Source organism: Ursus americanus, chromosome 25 (genome assembly GCF_024610735.1).
Source record: "Ursus americanus isolate L20-20 chromosome 25, mUrsAme1.1.p, whole genome shotgun sequence".
Lineage (NCBI taxonomy): Eukaryota > Metazoa > Chordata > Mammalia > Carnivora > Ursidae > Ursus > Ursus americanus.
The window spans coordinates 33159696-33184170 of NC_142151.1; the positions used below are offsets into that span (position 1 = coordinate 33159696).

General features: G+C 54.0%; 1 protein-coding gene across 1 annotated transcript in view; it reads left to right on the forward strand.

Moving 5' to 3' along the window:
* MUC19 (mucin 19, oligomeric) overlaps positions 1-24475 on the forward strand; it is a 313802-nt gene that overhangs the window by 71852 nt on the left and 217475 nt on the right. Inside the window, 9 exon segments of the mRNA XM_087855394.1 lie at positions 15481-15579; positions 16385-16423; positions 17275-17370; positions 19489-19524; positions 19824-19922; positions 20728-20766; positions 21610-21705; positions 23824-23859; positions 24159-24257. Of these exon segments, the coding sequence (XP_087711520.1) occupies positions 15481-15579; positions 16385-16423; positions 17275-17370; positions 19489-19524; positions 19824-19922; positions 20728-20766; positions 21610-21705; positions 23824-23859; positions 24159-24257 (639 nt within the window).

Consider the following 24475-nt stretch of genomic DNA (forward strand, 5'->3'; position numbering starts at 1 on the left):
CTGGAGTGGGCCCCACCTTGACCGGTCCTGGGCGTGGAGCAGGTAGGTTGAGTTCAGAACAGAGGATCCCTCCCACGCCTAAGCCACTGGTGCCAGGCATCGCGGCTCAGGACGATAGTTTCCAGACTAAAAGACGTCTGACCCGTCGCCTTGAGAGGTGATGGCATCTATCCCGTGTTTCAGCAGGCTTTTGGGTTTCTCGGGCGTGGGAGGTGGGGCTTGTCCTCGCTGTTGGTCTGTTTTCTTGCTTAACACCGAAGACAATGGCACAAGGGACACCTGCTTCTGAGCGGGTGGGACAAAGAAATGATTCAGAGGCCGTGGCTTCCCTAGCTTCATTGCACCAGTTGTCTTCCATGTCATGTCAGGAGCACTTTTACAGCACTCGCGACGGGGTGTCCAGGGTCAGTGCTGAGTCAGCCGATGGCTTGGGGAATCATTTCCCTCCCATTTCTGTATGTGAACGTATTCCGTCCTCAATGATATTTCTGTGGCACGCTACACCTTGGGGATGATGCTCAAAGGGAAATCCTGGGACTCAGATCACATTGACACCATGGCGCTTGGGTATCTTTACTCCCAGAAGGAAGAAAGTAAGGAGAGGTCTCCAAAGTGGAAGAGGCAGGATTAGGACCCAGAACCCGTAGCCTCCTGTGGAATGGCTCCACGGTGCAGGGATCTGTGCCTAAGAGCACCCATGCCGGAAACCCCAGGGAGAAAACGCTTCTCCGTGGGCATCAGGGACTCCATTGCAAGGAGTGTTGGTTTCCAGGAGAAAACCCAGAGCCGTCCTGCAAGTATAGATGACTGGGAGTCAAAGCAAACAAGCCTGAGTTCACTCGTGCCCCTTAGGCTGTCAGTGTGTCATTTCAAATAGCTGTCGAGGTACCCTCTCCTGGGAGTCCCATTTGCCTGTGCCTCGCTCCGGTGTTCAACGTCTTCCACCTCATGCGTGCGGTCGTTCGGCTGGGTCGTCTTCCCGTAAGGCGGAGGTGCTCAAAGAGTGTTTCCCAGACCAGCATCCACATGTCCTGGGAACTTTGTAGAAATGGCAGTGTTCAGGCCCACCTGCCGACAATCAGAAGCTTGGGAAGAGGGGCCCCCAGCAAGGTGTCTGGACAAGCCCCCGAAGCGCCCGATGCGTATCCCGGTTGAGAGCATGTCCAGTCACTCGCCACGTCCCTACCGATTGACCCTTGGTGCACGGTGCGTGGCAGGGACCTTCCAGAAATTGAGCTTGTCCCCCTGTCAACTGCACTGCTTCGAATCCCGCAGTGGTCTGATCGCTTTCAGGATGAATCAAAAGTCCGTCAGGTACCATGAGAAATCCTGTCTGTCAGACACAGCCTGGGACTTCTCTTTATGTATTTATTAACGAGTCTGTGGCCCGACTTTCTTTTCCTCCGTTTGTGTTCCCCTGGCCGACTTCCGGATTTACTATTTACCTTGTAGCTACTTGCTGGGCGTCAGTTCCAGAGCTCATGACAGGAAGATGGTAAAAGATCGAAGGTCTAGCTGCCCACACGAAGACACTGGGGGCTCCCCATCAGAGTAGTGACTTGACTGCAGGGTGAGGGCAACGACCATTCAGTGTCTGCTTCCACAAGTGCGGATCGGGATGCTTGGGCAAGGACGCCCAGTCTGCAGCTCCATCTTTTGGCTGTCAGGCAATACTAGGTGCAGGGGCTTGGCGTGGCGCTCCTCAAAGTTTGGTCCACCAAGTGTTCGCGCCCGGAACGGTTTGATCCCGGGGCGTGCCGTGGTAAGGACTGAGGAGCGGTTTGCCACGGGGATGTTCTGTCCGTTGAGTGAAAGCTTCTGTTTCCCTCGGGTCTGCTGTGTGTGTAGATGTCACATCTCTGCCTTTGTGGGCCTTTGCCAGAACCACCACATAAGGCCGATTGGAAGTGGTGGAGAATGGCGCCCTTCCCACAGATGCTCCGAGAGGCACCGTTAGAGTCGAACGTCCAGGGGGAGACTGCCTGGCTTTGGCTCCTGGATCTGCTGCCCACTCCAGGGCTGACCTGGAGCACGACGTCAGTGAGCCCCGTCGGTCCCATGGGAAGAACAATAATACGGCCTGCTGTGTGGGGCTTCTGTCAGAGTAAATGAATTGATTTCTGTCTAGGGTAATGTTTCCTCTGCTGTCTCTTTTCAGGAGGAACCGGCGGCCCGCCCGCAGCAACCGGAGGAGGTAAGCAAGACATCACTTGCCCAAGGAACCTAGCACAGGATTGCCAAGCGCAGGGAAATCAGACAAGTCAGGAGAGACCCCTTAGCACCTCTTCGGTGGCGCTGAGCACGACCCATGTCGCTCTCAAGATGGAGCTGTATGTGATATTAGACTGGTATGAGATAGCTAGCGGCAGACATCCTAGGCGTCCTTTCAAGACGCTTTTGTAGTAGAGAACTCCATTGTGCCCTCCCAGGGAAGAGTGCTATGCAGAATCCTGCCAGCCTCGAAGTAAAACCCTTTCTCCGCTGTTGTGCCAGGTTTCGCAGAAATTTCAGAGGGCTTCAGCACAGTCCATGGGGGTGAGAGGACAAGTGGAGAGTCAAGTGCCCCAGGCGCAACCTCGGCAGGCAGACCAGGTATGGCAATGCAAGGTCGAAAGCATCTTCTTCCTGACCTGAGGGCAGGTGCCCTTGGCTTCGGAGGGATTCGTCACTCTTTCGTGGGTAGTGCCCGTCTTCCTGGCCCCACCCCCACCCCCCCGCCCGGTTTGTGTGGGCTTCGCGGCAGTGTTTCTGTGACATCAGCTCAGACGGGATGTAGAGCAGAGCAGGGTCTCTGTGGAATTGCCAGATTCCCGCCTTTGGACTTCTGAGACTGGGTCTGGCCTGGGATAGGGTCACGGTTTGCCATCTTGGCTACGCCTTCGACCTGAGGCGGGACGTGAAGAAATCCGTGAACCAATTGCCCGAACCAGTGTATGGAAAGGACTTTGAAAGCCGCGTGCAGCACCATCCGTGCTGCTTCAGCAGAGCTCCCGAGACAGAGTTAGTGTTGCTTTTGGAGGGTCCGACTGGATCGCCAGCCGGTGAGACCACTAGAGCCCCAAGCAGAGAAAGGCAAGTTGGAGCGAGTTGAGAATGTCATTCAGAGGCCGTGGCCTTTGTCAAGAGAAAGTGGGTTTCTGTCACATAACAGTTTGATAGCTTCAAGTGCATTGCTTCTTCTCTCTAAAAGGTAAATTCTCAGAATGGTACACCTAGCCGTGCTGTAGGCAGAGGGAGAGGGGGAGATTGAATCGCAAGCAGGCTCCACACCCTGCCCGGAGCCCAACTCCGGGCTTCATCGCACCACCCTGACATCATGACCGGAGCCTTAATCCACAGTCAGAGGCTGAACGGCCTGAGTCACCACGTGGCCCCTCATTTCTCTTTTTCTTCTCAGGAACAACTCGAGGACTTCAGTCAGAACCTTCAAGAACAGGTTCGTATACTCCTACCTTGCTTCTGACTTAAAACACTCACACACACACACACACACACACACACACATACAGACACACAAAAAAAACACAACGCCTGTCACTGAGAGTTATCTGCAACTTCGGGTTTTGAGGAAGGAAGTGACATGAGAGTAGGGCTTTTGAGAAAACATGGCAAACAAGGAATTGACTGGCCTTTTCCCACCCGCGGAGGTCAAACTCTATCCCAAAAGACTTGCATTTAACTTGTTTTGGTCCAGGATAGATGGAGTGGCTGTCCTATGGGTTCCGTTTTGCTTTTCTTCCATATCGTCTAGGATTCGGATAGTATCCAGTACAGACCTCAGTCAGATCAAGCTCCAGTGTGAAAAAAATTAGGCCAGGGTTAGAGAAAACGTGCCACTAGGGAATGCTATAGCTGGCTGTCTTGAGTGTTTTAAGTGGAAGGGTGTCATTAGCTACGGCACGACATTTCATCAGTGTGACTTGCATCCCTGAGGGACAGTGTGATCGGGGCGGAAGGTGGCGTTTCTTTGAAAGCAACCTCCTGGAGACGAATAGAGGAGGACCTAGTGTGAGCCAATTGGAGATGCAGAACACAGGAGCGTTAGGAAGAAAGGAGCGACAACCCCAATCAGGAAATGGGAAGGACGACAACAAAATGTTGGAGGAATGTTAGAGTAGAATCCAACCTTAGGGGACTGTGGACAGAAAGTCGCTGGATTCAGGCTGCCTTTTCTGTGGCGGGAACTGACCGAATCGTTCAATCCCCCATTGGTGATAAAGTCCAAGGACCGTTGAAATGAGAAGTTCATTTTATGTTTCCCTCAGGTGGTGCTGGACATCCAGGTTTCACGACCCTCAACGCCGGCAGCGGAGGCAGCACTGGAGTGGGCCCCACCTTGACCGGTCCTGGGCGTGGAGCAGGTAGGTTGAGTTCAGAACAGAGGATCCCTCCCACGCCTAACCACTGGTGCCAGGCATCGCGGCTCAGGACGATAGTTTCCAGACTAAAAGACGTCTGACCCGTCGCCTTGAGAGGTGATGGCACCTATCCCGTGTTTCAGCAGGCTTTTGGGTTTCTCGGGCGTGGGGGGTGGGGCTTGTCCTCGCTGTTGGTCTGTTTTCTTGCTTAACACCGAAGACAATGGCACAAGGGACACCGGCTTCCGAGCGGGCGGGACAAAGAAATGATTCAGAGCCCGTGGCTTCCCTAGCTTCATTGCACCAGTCGTCCTCCATGTCATGTCAGGAGCACTTTTACAGCACTCGCGACGGGGTGTCCAGGGTCAGTGCTGAGTCAGCCGATGGCTTGGGGAATCATTTCCCTCCCATTTCTGTATGTGAAAGTATTCCGTCCTCAATGATATTTCTGTGGCACGCTACACCTTGGGGATGATGCTCAAAGGGAAATCCTGGGACTCAGATCACATTGACACCATGGCACTTGGGTATCTTTATTCCCAGAAGAAGAAAGTAAGGAGAGGTCTCCAAAGTGGAAGAGGCAGGATTAGGACCCAGAACCCGTAGCCTCCTCTGGAATGGCTCCACGGTGCGTGGATCTGTGCCTAAGAGCACCCATGCCGGAAACCCCAGGGAGAAAACGCTTCTCCGTGGGCATCAGGGACTCCATTGCAAGGAGTGTTGGTTTCCAGGAGAAAACCCAGAGCCGTCCTGCAAGTATAAATGACTGGGAGTCAAAGCAAACAAGCCTGAGTTCACTCGTGCCCCTTAGGCTGTCAGTGTGTCATTTCAAATAGGTGTCGAGGTACCCTCTCCTGGGAGTCCCATTTGCCTGTGCCTCGCTCCGGTGTTCAACGTCTTCCACCTCATGCGTGCGGTCCTTCGGCTGGGTCGTCTTCCTGTAAGGCGGAGGTGCTCAAAGAGTGTTTCCCAGACCAGCATCCACATGTCCTGGGAACTTTGTAGAAATGGCAGTGTTCAGGCCCACCTGCCGACAATCAGAAGCTTGGGAAGAGGGGCCCCCAGCAAGGTGTCTGGACAAGCGCCCGAAGCCCCGGATGCGTATCCCGGTTGAGAGCATGTCCAGTCACTCGCCACGTCCCTACCGATTGACCCTTGGTGCACGGTGCGTGGCAGGGACCTTCCAGAAATTGAGCTTGTCCCCCTGTCAACTGCACTGCTTCGAATCCCGCAGTGGTCTGATCGCTTTCAGGATGAATCAAAAGTCCGTCAGGTACCATGAGAAATCCTGTCTGTCAGACACAGCCTGGGACTTCTCTTTATGTATTTATTAACGAGTCTGTGGCCCGACTTTCTTTTCCTCCGTTTGTGTTCCCCTGGCCGACTTCCGGATTTACTATTTACCTTGTAGCTACTTGCTGGGCGTCAGTTCCAGAGCTCATGACAGGAAGATGGTAAAAGATCGAAGGTCTAGCTGCCCACACGAAGACACTGGGGGCTCCCCATCAGAGTAGTGACTTGACTGCAGGGTGAGGGCAACGACCATTCAGTGTCTGCTTCCACAAGTGCGGATCGGGATGCTTGGGCAAGGACGCCCAGTCTGCAGCTCCATCTTTTGGCTGTCAGGCAATACTAGGTGCAGGGGCTTGGCGTGGCGCTCCTCAAAGTTTGGTCCACCAAGGGGTGGCGCCCGGAACGGTTTGATCCCGGGGCGTGCCGTGGTAAGGACTGAGGAGCGGTTTGCCACGGGGATGTTCTGTCCGTTGAGTGAAAGCTTCTGTATCCCTCGGGTCTGCTGTGTGTGTAGAATGTCACGTCTCTGCCTTTGTGGGCCTTTGCCGGAACCTCCACATAAGGCCGATTGGAAGTGGTGGAGAATGGCGCCCTTCCCACAGATGCTCCGAGAGGCACCGTTAGAGTCGAAAGTCCAGGGGGAGACTGCCTGGCTTTGGCTCCTGGATCTGCTGCCCACTCCCAGGCTGAACTGGAGCACGACGTCAGTGAGCCCCGTTGGTCCCATGGGAAGAACAATAATACGGCCTGCTGTGTGGGGCTTCTGTCAGAGTAAATGAATTGATTTCTGTCTAGGGTAATGTTTCCTCTGCTGTCTCTTTTCAGGAGGAACCGGCGGCCCGACCGCAGCAACCGGAGGAGGTAAGCAAGACATCACTTGCCCAAGGAACCTAGCACAGGAGCGCCAAGCGCAGGGAAATCAGACAAGTCAGGAGAGACCCCTTAGCACCTCTTCGGTGGCGCTGAGCACGACCCATGTCGCTCTCAAGACGGAGCTGTATGTGATATTAGACTGGTATGAGATAGCTAGCGGCAGACATCCTAGGCGTCCTTTCAGGACGCTTTTGTAGTAGAAAACTCCATTGTGCCCTCCCAGGGAAGAGTGCTATGCAGAATCCTGCCAGCCTCGAAGTAAAACCCTTTCTCCGCTGTTGTGTCAGGTTCCGCAGAAATTTCAGAGGGCTTCAGCACAGTCCATGGGGGTGAGAGGACAAGTGGAGAGTCAAGTGCCCCAGGCGCAACCTCGGGAGGCAGACCAGGTATGGCAATGCAAGGTCGAAAGCATCTTCTTCCTGACCTGAGGGCAGGTGCCCTTGGCTTCGGAGGGATTCGTCACTCTTTCGTGGGTAGTGCCCGTCTTCCTGGCCCCACCCCCACCCCCCCGCCCGGTTTGTGTGGGCTTCGCGGCAGTGTTTCTGTGACATCAGCTCAGACGGGATGTAGAGCAGAGCAGGGTCTCTGTGGAATTGCCAGATTCCCGCCTTTGGACTTCTGAGACTGGGTCTGGCCTGGGATAGGGTCACGGTTTGCCATCTTGGCTACGCCTTCGACCTGAGGCGGGACGTGAAGAAATCCGTGAACCAATTGCCCGAACCAGTGTATGGAAAGGACTTTGAAAGCCGCGTGCAGCACCATCCGTGCTGCTTCAGCAGAGCTCCCGAGACAGAGTTAGTGTTGCTTTTGGAGGGTCCGACTGGATCGCCAGCCAGTGAGACCACTAGAGCCCCAAGCAGAGAAAGGCAAGTTGGAGCGAGTTGAGAATGTCATTCAGAGGCCGTGGCCTTTGTCAAGAGAAAGTGGGTTTCTGTCACATAACAGTTTGATAGCTTCAAGTGCATTGCTTCTTCTCTCTAAAAGGTAAATTCTCAGAATGGTACACCTAGCCGTGCTGTAGGCAGAGGGAGAGGGGGAGATTGAATCGCAAGCAGGCTCCACACCCTGCCCGGAGCCCAACTCCGGGCTTCATCGCACCACCCTGACATCATGACCGGAGCCTTAATCCACAGTCAGAGGCTGAACGGCCTGAGTCACCACGTGGCCCCTCATTTCTCTTTTTCTTCTCAGGAACAACTCGAGGACTTCAGTCAGAACCTTCAAGAACAGGTTCGTATACTCCCACCTTGCTTCTGACTTAAAACACTCAGACACACACACACACACACACACACACACACACACACATACAGACACACACAAAAAACACGACGCCTGTCACTGAGAGTTATCTGCAACTTCGGGTTTTGAGGAAGGAAGTGACATGAGAGTAGGGCTTTTGAGAAAACATGGCAAACAAGGAATTGATTGGCCTTTTCCCACCCACGGAGGTCAAACTCTATCCCAAAAGACTTGCATTTAACTTGTTTTGGTCCAGGATAGATGGAGTGGCTGTCCTATGGGTTCCGTTTTGCTTTTCTTCCATATCGTCTAGGATTCGGATAGTATCCAGTACAGACCTCAGTCAGATCAAGCTCCAGTGTGAAAAAAATTAGGCCAGGGTTAGAGAAAACGTGCCACTAGGGAATGCTATAGCTGGCTGTCTTGAGTGTTTTAAGTGGAAGGGTGTCATTAGCTACGGCACGACATTTCATCAGTGTGACTTGCATCCCTGAGGGACAGTGTGATCGGGGCGGAAGGTGGCGTTTCTTTGAAAGCAACCTCCTGGAGACGAATAGAGGAGGACCTAGTGTGAGCCAATTGGAGATGCAGAACACAGGAGCGTTAGGAAGAAAGGAGCGACAACCCCAATCAGGAAATGGGAAGGACGACAACAAAATGTTGGAGGAATGTTAGAGTAGAATCCAACCTTAGGGGACTGTGGACAGAAAGTCGCTGGATTCAGGCTGCCTTTTCTGTGGCGGGAACTGACCGAATCGTTCAATCCCCCATTGGTGATAAAGTCCAAGGACCGTTGAAATGAGAAGTTCATTTTATGTTTCCCTCAGGTGGTGCTGGACATCCAGGTTTCACGACCCTCAACGCCGGCAGCGGAGGCAGCACTGGAGTGGGCCCCACCTTGACCGGTCCTGGGCGTGGAGCAGGTAGGTTGAGTTCAGAACAGAGGATCCCTCCCACGCCTAAGCCACTGGTGCCAGGCATCGCGGCTCAGGACGATAGTTTCCAGACTAAAAGACGTCTGACCCGTCGCCTTGAGAGGTGATGGCATCTATCCCGTGTTTCAGCAGGCTTTTGGGTTTCTCGGGCGTGGGAGGTGGGGCTTGTCCTCGCTGTTGGTCTGTTTTCTTGCTTAACACCGAAGACAATGGCACAAGGGACACCGGCTTCTGAGCGGGTGGGACAAAGAAATGATTCAGAGGCCGTGGCTTCCCTAGCTTCATTGCACCAGTTGTCTTCCATGTCATGTCAGGAGCACTTTTACAGCACTCGCGACGGGGTGTCCAGGGTCAGTGCTGAGTCAGCCGATGGCTTGGGGAATCATTTCCCTCCCATTTCTGTATGTGAACGTATTCCGTCCTCAATGATATTTCTGTGGCACGCTACACCTTGGGGATGATGCTCAAAGGGAAATCCTGGGACTCAGATCACATTGACACCATGGCGCTTGGGTATCTTTACTCCCAGAAGGAAGAAAGTAAGGAGAGGTCTCCAAAGTGGAAGAGGCAGGATTAGGACCCAGAACCCGTAGCCTCCTGTGGAATGGCTCCACGGTGCAGGGATCTGTGCCTAAGAGCACCCATGCCGGAAACCCCAGGGAGAAAACGCTTCTCCGTGGGCATCAGGGACTCCATTGCAAGGAGTGTTGGTTTCCAGGAGAAAACCCAGAGCCGTCCTGCAAGTATAGATGACTGGGAGTCAAAGCAAACAAGCCTGAGTTCACTCGTGCCCCTTAGGCTGTCAGTGTGTCATTTCAAATAGCTGTCGAGGTACCCTCTCCTGGGAGTCCCATTTGCCTGTGCCTCGCTCCGGTGTTCAACGTCTTCCACCTCATGCGTGCGGTCGTTCGGCTGGGTCGTCTTCCCGTAAGGCGGAGGTGCTCAAAGAGTGTTTCCCAGACCAGCATCCACATGTCCTGGGAACTTTGTAGAAATGGCAGTGTTCAGGCCCACCTGCCGACAATCAGAAGCTTGGGAAGAGGGGCCCCCAGCAAGGTGTCTGGACAAGCCCCCGAAGCGCCCGATGCGTATCCCGGTTGAGAGCATGTCCAGTCACTCGCCACGTCCCTACCGATTGACCCTTGGTGCACGGTGCGTGGCAGGGACCTTCCAGAAATTGAGCTTGTCCCCCTGTCAACTGCACTGCTTCGAATCCCGCAGTGGTCTGATCGCTTTCAGGATGAATCAAAAGTCCGTCAGGTACCATGAGAAATCCTGTCTGTCAGACACAGCCTGGGACTTCTCTTTATGTATTTATTAACGAGTCTGTGGCCCGACTTTCTTTTCCTCCGTTTGTGTTCCCCTGGCCGACTTCCGGATTTACTATTTACCTTGTAGCTACTTGCTGGGCGTCAGTTCCAGAGCTCATGACAGGAAGATGGTAAAAGATCGAAGGTCTAGCTGCCCACACGAAGACACTGGGGGCTCCCCATCAGAGTAGTGACTTGACTGCAGGGTGAGGGCAACGACCATTCAGTGTCTGCTTCCACAAGTGCGGATCGGGATGCTTGGGCAAGGACGCCCAGTCTGCAGCTCCATCTTTTGGCTGTCAGGCAATACTAGGTGCAGGGGCTTGGCGTGGCGCTCCTCAAAGTTTGGTCCACCAAGTGTTCGCGCCCGGAACGGTTTGATCCCGGGGCGTGCCGTGGTAAGGACTGAGGAGCGGTTTGCCACGGGGATGTTCTGTCCGTTGAGTGAAAGCTTCTGTTTCCCTCGGGTCTGCTGTGTGTGTAGATGTCACATCTCTGCCTTTGTGGGCCTTTGCCAGAACCACCACATAAGGCCGATTGGAAGTGGTGGAGAATGGCGCCCTTCCCACAGATGCTCCGAGAGGCACCGTTAGAGTCGAACGTCCAGGGGGAGACTGCCTGGCTTTGGCTCCTGGATCTGCTGCCCACTCCAGGGCTGACCTGGAGCACGACGTCAGTGAGCCCCGTCGGTCCCATGGGAAGAACAATAATACGGCCTGCTGTGTGGGGCTTCTGTCAGAGTAAATGAATTGATTTCTGTCTAGGGTAATGTTTCCTCTGCTGTCTCTTTTCAGGAGGAACCGGCGGCCCGCCCGCAGCAACCGGAGGAGGTAAGCAAGACATCACTTGCCCAAGATACCTAGCACAGGATTGCCAAGCGCAGGGAAATCAGACAAGTCAGGAGAGACCCCTTAGCACCTCTTCGGTGGCGCTGAGCACGACCCATGTCGCTCTCAAGATGGAGCTGTATGTGATATTAGACTGGTATGAGATAGCTAGCGGCAGACATCCTAGGCGTCCTTTCAAGACGCTTTTGTAGTAGAGAACTCCATTGTGCCCTCCCAGGGAAGAGTGCTATGCAGAATCCTGCCAGCCTCGAAGTAAAACCCTTTCTCCGCTGTTGTGCCAGGTTTCGCAGAAATTTCAGAGGGCTTCAGCACAGTCCATGGGGGTGAGAGGACAAGTGGAGAGTCAAGTGCCCCAGGCGCAACCTCGGCAGGCAGACCAGGTATGGCAATGCAAGGTCGAAAGCATCTTCTTCCTGACCTGAGGGCAGGTGCCCTTGGCTTCGGAGGGATTCGTCACTCTTTCGTGGGTAGTGCCCGTCTTCCTGGCCCCACCCCCACCCCCCCGCCCGGTTTGTGTGGGCTTCGCGGCAGTGTTTCTGTGACATCAGCTCAGACGGGATGTAGAGCAGAGCAGGGTCTCTGTGGAATTGCCAGATTCCCGCCTTTGGACTTCTGAGACTGGGTCTGGCCTGGGATAGGGTCACGGTTTGCCATCTTGGCTACGCCTTCGACCTGAGGCGGGACGTGAAGAAATCCGTGAACCAATTGCCCGAACCAGTGTATGGAAAGGACTTTGAAAGCCGCGTGCAGCACCATCCGTGCTGCTTCAGCAGAGCTCCCGAGACAGAGTTAGTGTTGCTTTTGGAGGGTCCGACTGGATCGCCATCCGGTGAGACCACTAGAGCCCCAAGCAGAGAAAGGCAAGTTGGAGCGAGTTGAGAATGTCATTCAGAGGCCATGGTCTTTGTCAAGAGAAAGTGGGTTTCTGTCACATAACCGTTTGATAGCTTCAAGTGCATTGCTTCTTCTCTCTAAAAGGTAAATTCTCAGAATGGTACACCTAGCCGTGCTGTAGGCAGAGGGAGAGGGGGAGATTGAATCGCAAGCAGGCTCCACACCCTGCCCGGAGCCCAACTCCGGGCTTCATCGCACCACCCTGACATCATGACCGGAGCCTTAATCCACAGTCAGAGGCTGAACGGCCTGAGTCACCACGTGGCCCCTCATTTCTCTTTTTCTTCTCAGGAACAACTCGAGGACTTCAGTCAGAACCTTCAAGAACAGGTTCGTATACTCCTACCTTGCTTCTGACTTAAAACACTTACACAGACACACAGACACACACACACACACACACACACACACACACACATACAGACACACACAAAAAACACGATGCCTGTCACTGAGAGTTATCTGCAACTTCGGGTTTTGAGGAAAGAAGTGACATGAGAGTAGGGCTTTTGAGAAAACATGGCAAACAAGGAATTGCCTGGCCTTTTCCCACCCACGGAGGTCAAACTCTATCCCAAAAGACTTGCATTTAACTTGTTTTGGTCCAGGATAGATGGAGTGGCTGTCCTATGGGTTCCGTTTTGCTTTTCTTCCATATCGTCTAGGATTCGGATAGTATCTAGTACAGACCTCAGTCAGATCAACCTCCAGTGTGAAAAAATTAGGCCAGGGTTAGAGAAAACGTGCCACTAGGGAATGCTATAGCTGGCTGTCTTGAGTGTTTTAAGTGGAAGGGTGTCATTAGCTACGGCACGACATTTCATCAGTGTGACTTGCATCCCTGAGGGACAGTGTGATCGGGGCGGAAGGTGGCGTTTCCTTGAAAGCAACCTCCTGGAGACGAATAGAGGAGGACCTAGTGTGAGCCAATTGGAGATGCAGAACACAGGAGCGTTAGGAAGAAAGGAGCGACAACCCCAATCAGGAAATGGGAAGGACGACAACAAAATGTTGGAGGAATGTTAGAGTAGAATCCAACCTTAGGGGACTGTGGACAGAAAGTCGATGGATTCAGGCTGCATTTTCTGTGGCGGGAACTGACCGAATCGTTCAATCCCCCATTGGTGATAAAGTCCAAGGACCGTTGAAATGAGAAGTTCATTTTATGTTTCCCTCAGGTGGTGCTGGACATCCAGGTTTCACGACCCTCAACGCCGGCAGCGGAGGCAGCACTGGAGTGGGCCCCACCTTGACCGGTCCTGGGCGTGGAGCAGGTAGGTTGAGTTCAGAACAGAGGATCCCTCCCACGCCTAAGCCACTGGTGCCAGGCATCGCGGCTCAGGACGATAGTTTCCAGACTAAAAGACGTCTGACCTGTCGCCTTGAGAGGTGATGGCACCTATCCCGTGTTTCAGCAGGCTTTTGGGTTTCTCGGGCGTGGGGGGTGGGGCTTGTCCTCGCTGTTGGTCTGTTTTCTTGCTTAACGCCGAAGACAGTGGCACAAGGGACACCGGCTTCCGAGCGGGCGGGACAAAGAAATGATTCAGAGGCCGTGGCTTCCCTAGCTTTATTGCACCAGTCGTCCTCCATGTCATGTCAGGAGCACTTTTACAGCACTCGCGACGGGGTGTCCAGGGTCAGTGCTGAGTCAGCCGATGGCTTGGGGAATCATTTCCCTCCCCATTTCTGTACGTGAAAGTATTCCGTCCTCAATGATATTTCTGTGGCACGCTACACCTTGGGGATGATGCTCAAAGGGAAATCCTGGGACTCAGATCACATTGACACCATGGCGCTTGGGTATCTTTATTCCCAGAAGGAAGAAAGTAAGGAGAGGTCTCCAAAGTGGAAGAGGCAGGATTAGGACCCAGAACCCGTAGCCTCCTCTGGAATGGCTCCACGGTGCGTGGATCTGTGCCTAAGAGCACCCATGCCGGAAACCCCAGGGAGAAAACGCTTCTCCGTGGGCATCAGGGACTCCATTGCAAGGAGTGTTGGTTTCCAGGAGAAAACCCAGAGCCGTCCTGCAAGTATAGATGACTGGGAGTCAAAGCAAAGAAGCCTGAGTTCACTCGTGCCCCTTAGGCTGTCAGTGTGTCATTTCAAATAGCTGTCGAGGTACCCTCTCCTGGGAGTCCCATTTGCCTGTGCCTCGCTCCGGTGTCCAACGTCTTCCACCTCATGCGTGCGGTCCTTCGGCTGGGTCGTCTTCCTGTAAGGCGGAGGTGCTCAAAGAGTGTTTCCCAGACCAGCATCCACATGTCCTGGGAACTTTGTAGAAATGGCAGTGTTCAGGCCCACCTGCCGACAATCAGAAGCTTGGGAAGAGGGGCCCCCAGCAAGGTGTCTGGACAAGCCCCCGAAGCGCCCGATGCGTATCCCGGTTGAGAGCATGTCCAGTCACTCGCCACGTCCCTACCGATTGACCCTTGGTGCACGGTGCGTGGCAGGGACCTTCCAGAAATTGAGCTTGTCCCTCTGTCAACTGCACTGCTTCGAATCCCGCAGTGGTCTGATCGCTTTCAGGATGAATCAAAAGTCCGTCAGGTACCATGAGAAATCCTGTCTGTCAGACACAGCCTGGGACTTCTCTTTATGTATTTATTAACGAGTCTGTGGCCCGACTTTCTTTTCCTCCGTTTGTGTTCCCCTGGCCGACTTCCGGATTTACTATTTACCTTGTAGCTACTTGCTGGGCGTCAGTTCCAGAGCTCATGACAGGAAGATGGTAAAAGATCGAAGGTCTAGCTGCCCACACGAAGACACTGGGGGCTCCCCATCAGAGTAGTGACTTGACTGCAGGGTGAGGGCAACGACCATTCAGTGTCTGCTTCCACAAGTGCGGATCGGGATGCTTGGGCAAGGACGCCCAGTCTGCAGCTCCATCTTTTGGCTGTCAGGCAATACTAGGTGCAGGGGCTTGGCGTGGCGCTCCTCAAAGTTTGGTCCACCAAGGGGTGGCGCCCGGAACGGTTTGATCCCGGGGCGTGCCGTGGTAAGGACTGAGGAGCGGTTTGCCACGGGGATGTTCTGTCCGTTGAGTGAAAGCTTCTGTATCCCTCGGGTCTGCTGTGTGTGTAGAATGTCACGTCTCTGCCTTTGTGGGCCTTTGCCGGAACCTCCACATAAGGCCGATTGGAAGTGGTGGAGAATGGCGCCCTTCCCACAGATGCTCCGAGAGGCACCGTTAGAGTCGAAAGTCCAGGGGGAGACTGCCTGGCTTTGGCTCCTGGATCTGCTGCCCACTCCCGGGTTGACCTGGAGCACGACGTCAGTGAGCCCCGTCGGTCCCATGGGAAGAACAATAATACGGCCTGCTGTGTGGGGCTTCTGTCAGAGTAAATGAATTGATTTCTGTCTAGGGTAATGTTTCCTCTGCTGTCTCTTTTCAGGAGGAACCGGCGGCCCGACCGCAGCAACCGGAGGAGGTAAGCAAGACATCACTTGCCCAAGGAACCTAGCACAGGAGCGCCAAGCGCAGGGAAATCAGACAAGTCAGGAGAGACCCCTTAGCACCTCTTCGGTGGCGCTGAGCACGACCCATGTCGCTCTCAAGACGGAGCTGTATGTGATATTAGACTGGTATGAGATAGCTAGCAGCAGACATCCTAGGCGTCCTTTCAGGACGCTTTTGTAGTAGAAAACTCCATTGTGCCCTCCCAGGGAAGAGTGCTATGCAGAATCCTGCCAGCCTCGAAGTAAAACCCTTTCTCCGCTGTTGTGTCAGGTTCCGCAGAAATTTCAGAGGGCTTCAGCACAGTCCATGGGGGTGAGAGGACAAGTGGAGAGTCAAGTGCCCCAGGCGCAACCTCGGCAGGCAGACCAGGTATGGCAATGCAAGGTCGAAAGCATCTTCTTCCTGACCTGAGGGCAGGTGCCCTTGGCTTCGGAGGGATTCGTCACTCTTTCGTGGGTAGTGCCCGTCTTCCTGGCCCCACCCCCACCCCCCCGCCCGGTTTGTGTGGGCTTCGCGGCAGTGTTTCTGTGACATCAGCTCAGACGGGATGTAGAGCAGAGCAGGGTCTCTGTGGAATTGCCAGATTCCCGCCTTTGGACTTCTGACACTGGGTCTGGCCTGGGATAGGGTCACGGTTTGCCATCTTGGCTACGCCTTCGACCTGAGGCGGGACGTGAAGAAATCCGTGAACCAATTGCCCGAACCAGTGTATGGAAAGGACTTTGAAAGCCGCGTGCAGCACCATCCGTGCTGCTTCAGCAGAGCTCCCGAGACAGAGTTAGTGTTGCTTTTGGAGGGTCCGACTGGATCGCCAGCCGGTGAGACCACTAGAGCCCCAAGCAGAGAAAGGCAAGTTGGAGCGAGTTGAGAATGTCATTCAGACGCCGTGGCCTTTGTCAAGAGAAAGTGGGTTTCTGTCACATAACCGTTTGATAGCTTCAAGTGCATTGCTTCTTCTCTCTAAAAGGTAAATTCTCAGAATGGTACACCTAGCCGTGCTGCAGGCAGAGGGAGAGGGGGAGATTGAATCGCAAGCAGGCTCCACACCCTGCCCGGAGCCCAACTCCGGGCTTCATCGCACCACCCTGACATCATGACCGGAGCCTTAATCCACAGTCAGAGGCTGAACGGCCTGAGTCACCACATGGCCCCTCATTTCTCTTTTTCTTCTCAGGAACAACTCGAGGACTTCAGTCAGAACCTTCAAGAACAGGTTCGTATACTCCTACCTTGCTTCTGACTTAAAACACTCACACAGACACACACACACACACACACACACACACACACACACACACACACATACAGACACACACAAAAAACACGACGCCTGTCACTAAGAGTTATCTGCAACTTCGGGTTTTGAGGAAGGAAGTGACATGAGAGTAGGGCTTTTGAGAAAACATGGCAAACAAGGAATTGACTGGCCTTTTCCCACCCACGGAAGTCAAACTCTATCCCAAAAGACTTGCATTTAACTTGTTTTGGTCCAGGATAGATGGAGTGGCTGTCCTATGGGTTCCGTTTTGCTTTTCTTCCATATCGTCTAGGATTCGGATAGTATCTAGTACATACCTCAGTCAGATCAAGCTCCAGTGTGAAAAAAATTAGGCCAGGGTTAGAGAAAACGTGCCACTAGGGAATGCTATAGCTGGCTGTCTTGAGTGTTTTAAGTGGAAGGGTGTCATTAGCTACGGCACGACATTTCATCAGTGTGACTTGCATCCCTGAGGGACAGTGTGATCGGGGCGGAAGGTGGCGTTTCTTTGAAAGCAACCTCCTGGAGACGAATAGAGGAGGACCTAGTGTGAGCAAATTGGAGATGCAGAACACAGGAGCGTTAGGAAGAAAGGAGCGACAACCCCAATCAGGAAATGGGAAGGACGACAGCAAAATGTTGGAGGAATGTTAGAGTAGAATCCAACCTTAGGGGACTGTGGACAGAAAGTCGCTGGATTCAGGCTGCATTTTCTGTGGCGGGAACTGACCGAATCGTTCAATCCCCCATTGGTGATAAAGTCCAAGGACCGTTGAAATGAGAACTTCATTTTATGTTTCCCTCAGGTGGTGCTGGACATCCAGGTTTCACGACCCTCAACGCCGGCAGCGGAGGCAGCACTGGAGTGGGCCCCACCTTGACCGGTCCTGGGCGTGGAGCAGGTAGGTTGAGTTCAGAACAGAGGATCCCTCCCACGCCTAAGCCACTGGTGCCAGGCATCGCGGCTCAGGACGATAGTTTCCAGACTAAAAGACGTCTGACCCGTCGCCTTGAGAGGTGATGGCACCTATCCCGTGTTTCAGCAGGCTTTTGGGTTTCTCGGGGGTAGGTGGGGGGGGCTTGTCCTCGCTGTTGGTCTGTTTTCTTGCTTAACACCGAAGACAATGGCACAAGGGACACCGGCTTCCGAGCGGGCGGGACAAAGAAATGATTCAGAGGCCGTGGCTTCCCTAGCTTCATTGCACCAGTCGTCCTCCATGTCACGTCAGGAGCACTTTTACAGCGCTCGCGACGGGGTGTCCAGGGTCAGTGCTGAGTCAGCCGATGGCTTGGGGAATCATTTCCCTCCCCATTTCTGTATGTGAAAGTATTCCGACCTCAATGATATTTCTGTGGCACGCTACACCTTGGGGATGATGCTCAAAGGGAAATCCTGGGACTCAGATCACATTGACACCATGGCGCTTGGGTATCTTTATTCCCAGAAGGAAGAAAGTAAGGAGAGGTCTCCAAAGTGGAAGAGGCAGGATTAGGACCCAGAACCCGTAGCCTCCTCTGGAATGGCTCTACGGTGCGGGCATCTGTGCATAAGAGCACCCAGGCCGGAAACCCCAGGGAGAAAACGCTTCTCCGTGGGCATCAGGGACTCCATTGCAAGGAGTGTTGGTTTCCAGGAGAAAACCCAGAGCTGTCCTGCAAGTATAGATGACTGGGAGTCAAAGCAAACAAGCCTGGTTCACTCGTGCCCCTTAGGCTTTCAGTGTGTCATTTCAAATAGCTGTCGAGGTACCCTCTCCTGGGAGTCCCATTTGCCTGTGCCTCGCTCCGGTGTTCAACGTCTTCCACCTCATGCGTGCGGTCCTTCGGCTGGGTCGTCTTCCTGTAAGGCGGAGGTGCTCAAAGAGTGTTTCCCAGACCAGCATCCACATGTCCTGGGAACTTTGTAGAAATGGCAGTGTTCAGGCCCACCTGCCGACAATCAGAAGCTTGGGAAGAGGGGCCCCCAGCAAGGTGTCTGGACAAGCCCCCGAAGCGCCCGATGCGTATCCCAGTTGAGAGCATGTCCAGTCACTCGCCACGTCCCTACCGATTGACCCTTGGTGCACGGTGCGTGGCAGGGACCTTCCAGAAATTGAGCTTGTCCCTCTGTCAGCTGCACTGCTTCGAATCCCGCAGTGGTCTGATCGCTTTCAGGATGAATCAAAAGTCCGTCAGGTACCATGAGAAATCCTGTCTGTCAGACACAGCCTGGGACTTCTCTTTATGTATTTATTAACGAGTCTGTGGCCCGACTTTCTTTTCCTCCGTTTGTGTTCCCCTGGCCGACTTCCAGATTTACTATTTACCTTGTAGCTACTTGCTGGGCGTCAGTTCCAGAGCTCATGACAGGAAGATGGTAAAAGATCGAAGGTCTAGCTGCCCACACGAAGACACTGGGGGCTCCCCATCAGAGTAGTGACTTGACTGCAGGGTGAGGGCAACGACCATTCAGTGTCTGCTTCCACAAGTGCGGATCGGGATGCTTGGGCAAGGACGCCCAGTCTGCAGCTCCATCTTTTGGCTGTCAGGCAATACTAGGTGCAGGGGCTTGGCGTGGCGCTCCTCAAAGTTTGGTCCACCAAGGGGTGGCGCCCGGAACGGTTTGATCCCGGGGCATGCCGTGGTAAGGACTGAGGAGCGGTTTGCCACGGGGATGTTCTGTCCGTTGAGTGAAAGCTTCTGTATCCCTCGGGTCTGCTGTGTGTGTAGAATGTCACGTCTCTGCCTTTGTGGGCCTTTGCCGGAACCTCCACATAAGGCCGATTGGAAGTGGTGGAGAATGGCGCCCTTCCCACAGATGCTCCGAGAGGCACCGTTAGAGTCGAAAGTCCAGGGGGAGACTGCCTGGCTTTGGCTCCTGGATCTGCTGCCCACTCCCGGGCTGACCTGGAGCACGACGTCAGTGAGCCCCGTCGGTCCCATGGGAAGAACAATAATACGGCCTGCTGTGTGGGGCTTCTGTCAGAGTAAATGAATTGATTTCTGTCTAGGGTAATGTTTCCTCTGCTGTCTCTTTTCAGGAGGAACCGGCGGCCCGACCGCAGCAACCGGAGGAGGTAAGCAAGACATCACTTGCCCAAGGAACCTAGCACAGGAGCGCCAAGCGCAGGGAAATCAGACAAGTCAGGAGAGACCCCTTAGCACCTCTTCGGTGGCGCTGAGCACGACCCATGTCGCTCTCAAGACGGAGCTGTATGTGATATTAGACTGGTATGAGATAGCTAGCAGCAGACATCCTAGGCGTCCTTTCAGGACGCTTTTGTAGTAGAAAACTCCATTGTGCCCTCCCAGGGAAGAGTGCTATGCAGAATCCTGCCAGCCTCGAAGTAAAACCCTTTCTCCGCTGTTGTGTCAGGTTCCGCAGAAATTTCAGAGGGCTTCAGCACAGTCCATGGGGGTGAGAGGACAAGTGGAGAGTCAAGTGCCCCAGGCGCAACCTCGGCAGGCAGACCAGGTATGGCAATGCAAGGTCGAAAGCATCTTCTTCCTGACCTGAGGGCAGGTGCCCTTGGCTTCGGAGGGATTCGTCACTCTTTCGTGGGTAGTGCCCGTCTTCCTGGCCCCACCCCCACCCCCCCGCCCGGTTTGTGTGGGCTTCGCGGCAGTGTTTCTGTGACATCAGCTCAGACGGGATGTAGAGCAGAGCAGGGTCTCTGTGGAATTGCCAGATTCCCGCCTTTGGACTTCTGAGACTGGGTCTGGCCTGGGATAGGGTCACGGTTTGCCATCTTGGCTACGCCTTCGACCTGAGGCGGGACGTGAAGAAATCCGTGAACCAATTGCCCGAACCAGTGTATGGAAAGGACTTTGAAAGCCGCGTGCAGCACCATCCGTGCTGCTTCAGCAGAGCTCCCGAGACAGAGTTAGTGTTGCTTTTGGAGGGTCCGACTGGATCGCCAGCCGGTGAGACCACTAGAGCCCCAAGCAGAGAAAGGCAAGTTGGAGCGAGTTGAGAATGTCATTCAGAGGCCGTGGCCTTTGTCAAGAGAAAGTGGGTTTCTGTCACATAACCGTTTGATAGCTTCAAGTGCATTGCTTCTTCTCTCTAAAAGGTAAATTCTCAGAATGGTACACCTAGCCGTGCTGCAGGCAGAGGGAGAGGGGGAGATTGAATCGCAAGCAGGCTCCACACCCTGCCCGGAGCCCAACTCCGGGCTTCATCGCACCACCCTGACATCATGACCGGAGCCTTAATCCACAGTCAGAGGCTGAACAGCCTGAGTCACCACGTGGCCCCTCATTTCTCTTTTTCTTCTCAGGAACAACTCGAGGACTTCAGTCAGAACCTTCAAGAACAGGTTCGTATACTCCTACCTTGCTTCTGACTTAAAACACTCACACAGACACACACACACACACACACACACACACACACACACATACAGACACACACAAAAAACACGACGCCTGTCACTAAGAGTTATCTGCAACTTCGGGTTTTGAGGAAGGAAGTGACATGAGAGTAGGGCTTTTGAGAAAACATGGCAAACAAGGAATTGACTGGCCTTTTCCCACCCACGGAAGTCAAACTCTATCCCAAAAGACTTGCATTTAACTTGTTTTGGTCCAGGATAGATGGAGTGGCTGTCCTATGGGTTCCGTTTTGCTTTTCTTCCATATCGTCTAGGATTCGGATAGTATCTAGTACATACCTCAGTCAGATCAAGCTCCAGTGTGAAAAAAATTAGGCCAGGGTTAGAGAAAACGTGCCACTAGGGAATGCTATAGCTGGCTGTCTTGAGTGTTTTAAGTGGAAGGGTGTCATTAGCTACGGCACGACATTTCATCAGTGTGACTTGCATCCCTGAGGGACAGTGTGATCGGGGCGGAAGGTGGCGTTTCTTTGAAAGCAACCTCCTGGAGACGAATAGAGGAGGACCTAGTGTGAGCAAATTGGAGATGCAGAACACAGGAGCGTTAGGAAGAAAGGAGCGACAACCCCAATCAGGAAATGGGAAGGACGACAGCAAAATGTTGGAGGAATGTTAGAGTAGAATCCAACCTTAGGGGACTGTGGACAGAAAGTCGCTGGATTCAGGCTGCATTTTCTGTGGCGGGAACTGACCGAATCGTTCAATCCCCCATTGGTGATAAAGTCCAAGGACCGTTGAAATGAGAACTTCATTTTATGTTTCCCTCAGGTGGTGCTGGACATCCAGGTTTCACGACCCTCAACGCCGGCAGCGGAGGCAGCACTGGAGTGGGCCCCACCTTGACCGGTCCTGGGCGTGGAGCAGGTAGGTTGAGTTCAGAACAGAGGATCCCTCCCACGCCTAAGCCACTGGTGCCAGGCATCGCGGCTCAGGACGATAGTTTCCAGACTAAAAGACGTCTGACCCGTCGCCTTGAGAGGTGATGGCACCTATCCCGTGTTTCAGCAGGCTTTTGGGTTTCTCGGGGGTAGGTGGGGGGGGCTTGTCCTCGCTGTTGGTCTGTTTTCTTGCTTAACACCGAAGACAATGGCACAAGGGACACCGGCTTCCGAGCGGGCGGGACAAAGAAATGATTCAGAGGCCGTGGCTTCCCTAGCTTCATTGCACCAGTCGTCCTCCATGTCACGTCAGGAGCACTTTTACAGCGCTCGCGACGGGGTGTCCAGGGTCAGTGCTGAGTCAGCCGATGGCTTGGGGAATCATTTCCCTCCCCATTTCTGTATGTGAAAGTATTCCGACCTCAATGATATTTCTGTGGCACGCTACACCTTGGGGATGATGCTCAAAGGGAAATCCTGGGACTCAGATCACATTGACACCATGGCGCTTGGGTATCTTTATTCCCAGAAGGAAGAAAGTAAGGAGAGGTCTCCAAAGTGGAAGAGGCAGGATTAGGACCCAGAACCCGTAGCCTCCTCTGGAATGGCTCTACGGTGCGGGCATCTGTGCATAAGAGCACCCAGGCCGGAAACCCCAGGGAGAAAACGCTTCTCCGTGGGCATCAGGGACTCCATTGCAAGGAGTGTTGGTTTCCAGGAGAAAACCCAGAGCTGTCCTGCAAGTATAGATGACTGGGAGTCAAAGCAAACAAGCCTGGTTCACTCGTGCCCCTTAGGCTTTCAGTGTGTCATTTCAAATAGCTGTCGAGGTACCCTCTCCTGGGAGTCCCATTTGCCTGTGCCTCGCTCCGGTGTTCAACGTCTTCCACCTCATGCGTGCGGTCCTTCGGCTGGGTCGTCTTCCTGTAAGGCGGAGGTGCTCAAAGAGTGTTTCCCAGACCAGCATCCACATGTCCTGGGAACTTTGTAGAAATGGCAGTGTTCAGGCCCACCTGCCGACAATCAGAAGCTTGGGAAGAGGGGCCCCCAGCAAGGTGTCTGGACAAGCCCCCGAAGCGCCCGATGCGTATCCCAGTTGAGAGCATGTCCAGTCACTCGCCACGTCCCTACCGATTGACCCTTGGTGCACGGTGCGTGGCAGGGACCTTCCAGAAATTGAGCTTGTCCCTCTGTCAGCTGCACTGCTTCGAATCCCGCAGTGGTCTGATCGCTTTCAGGATGAATCAAAAGTCCGTCAGGTACCATGAGAAATCCTGTCTGTCAGACACAGCCTGGGACTTCTCTTTATGTATTTATTAACGAGTCTGTGGCCCGACTTTCTTTTCCTCCGTTTGTGTTCCCCTGGCCGACTTCCAGATTTACTATTTACCTTGTAGCTACTTGCTGGGCGTCAGTTCCAGAGCTCATGACAGGAAGATGGTAAAAGATCGAAGGTCTAGCTGCCCACACGAAGACACTGGGGGCTCCCCATCAGAGTAGTGACTTGACTGCAGGGTGAGGGCAACGACCATTCAGTGTCTGCTTCCACAAGTGCGGATCGGGATGCTTGGGCAAGGACGCCCAGTCTGCAGCTCCATCTTTTGGCTGTCAGGCAATACTAGGTGCAGGGGCTTGGCGTGGCGCTCCTCAAAGTTTGGTCCACCAAGGGGTGGCGCCCGGAACGGTTTGATCCCGGGGCATGCCGTGGTAAGGACTGAGGAGCGGTTTGCCACGGGGATGTTCTGTCCGTTGAGTGAAAGCTTCTGTATCCCTCGGGTCTGCTGTGTGTGTAGAATGTCACGTCTCTGCCTTTGTGGGCCTTTGCCGGAACCTCCACATAAGGCCGATTGGAAGTGGTGGAGAATGGCGCCCTTCCCACAGATGCTCCGAGAGGCACCGTTAGAGTCGAAAGTCCAGGGGGAGACTGCCTGGCTTTGGCTCCTGGATCTGCTGCCCACTCCCGGGCTGACCTGGAGCACGACGTCAGTGAGCCCCGTCGGTCCCATGGGAAGAACAATAATACGGCCTGCTGTGTGGGGCTTCTGTCAGAGTAAATGAATTGATTTCTGTCTAGGGTAATGTTTCCTCTGCTGTCTCTTTTCAGGAGGAACCGGCGGCCCGACCGCAGCAACCGGAGGAGGTAAGCAAGACATCACTTGCCCAAGGAACCTAGCACAGGAGCGCCAAGCGCAGGGAAATCAGACAAGTCAGGAGAGACCCCTTAGCACCTCTTCGGTGGCGCTGAGCACGACCCATGTCGCTCTCAAGACGGAGCTGTATGTGATATTAGACTGGTATGAGATAGCTAGCAGCAGACATCCTAGGCGTCCTTTCAGGACGCTTTTGTAGTAGAAAACTCCATTGTGCCCTCCCAGGGAAGAGTGCTATGCAGAATCCTGCCAGCCTCGAAGTAAAACCCTTTCTCCGCTGTTGTGTCAGGTTCCGCAGAAATTTCAGAGGGCTTCAGCACAGTCCATGGGGGTGAGAGGACAAGTGGAGAGTCAAGTGCCCCAGGCGCAACCTCGGCAGGCAGACCAGGTATGGCAATGCAAGGTCGAAAGCATCTTCTTCCTGACCTGAGGGCAGGTGCCCTTGGCTTCGGAGGGATTCGTCACTCTTTCGTGGGTAGTGCCCGTCTTCCTGGCCCCACCCCCACCCCCCCGCCCGGTTTGTGTGGGCTTCGCGGCAGTGTTTCTGTGACATCAGCTCAGACGGGATGTAGAGCAGAGCAGGGTCTCTGTGGAATTGCCAGATTC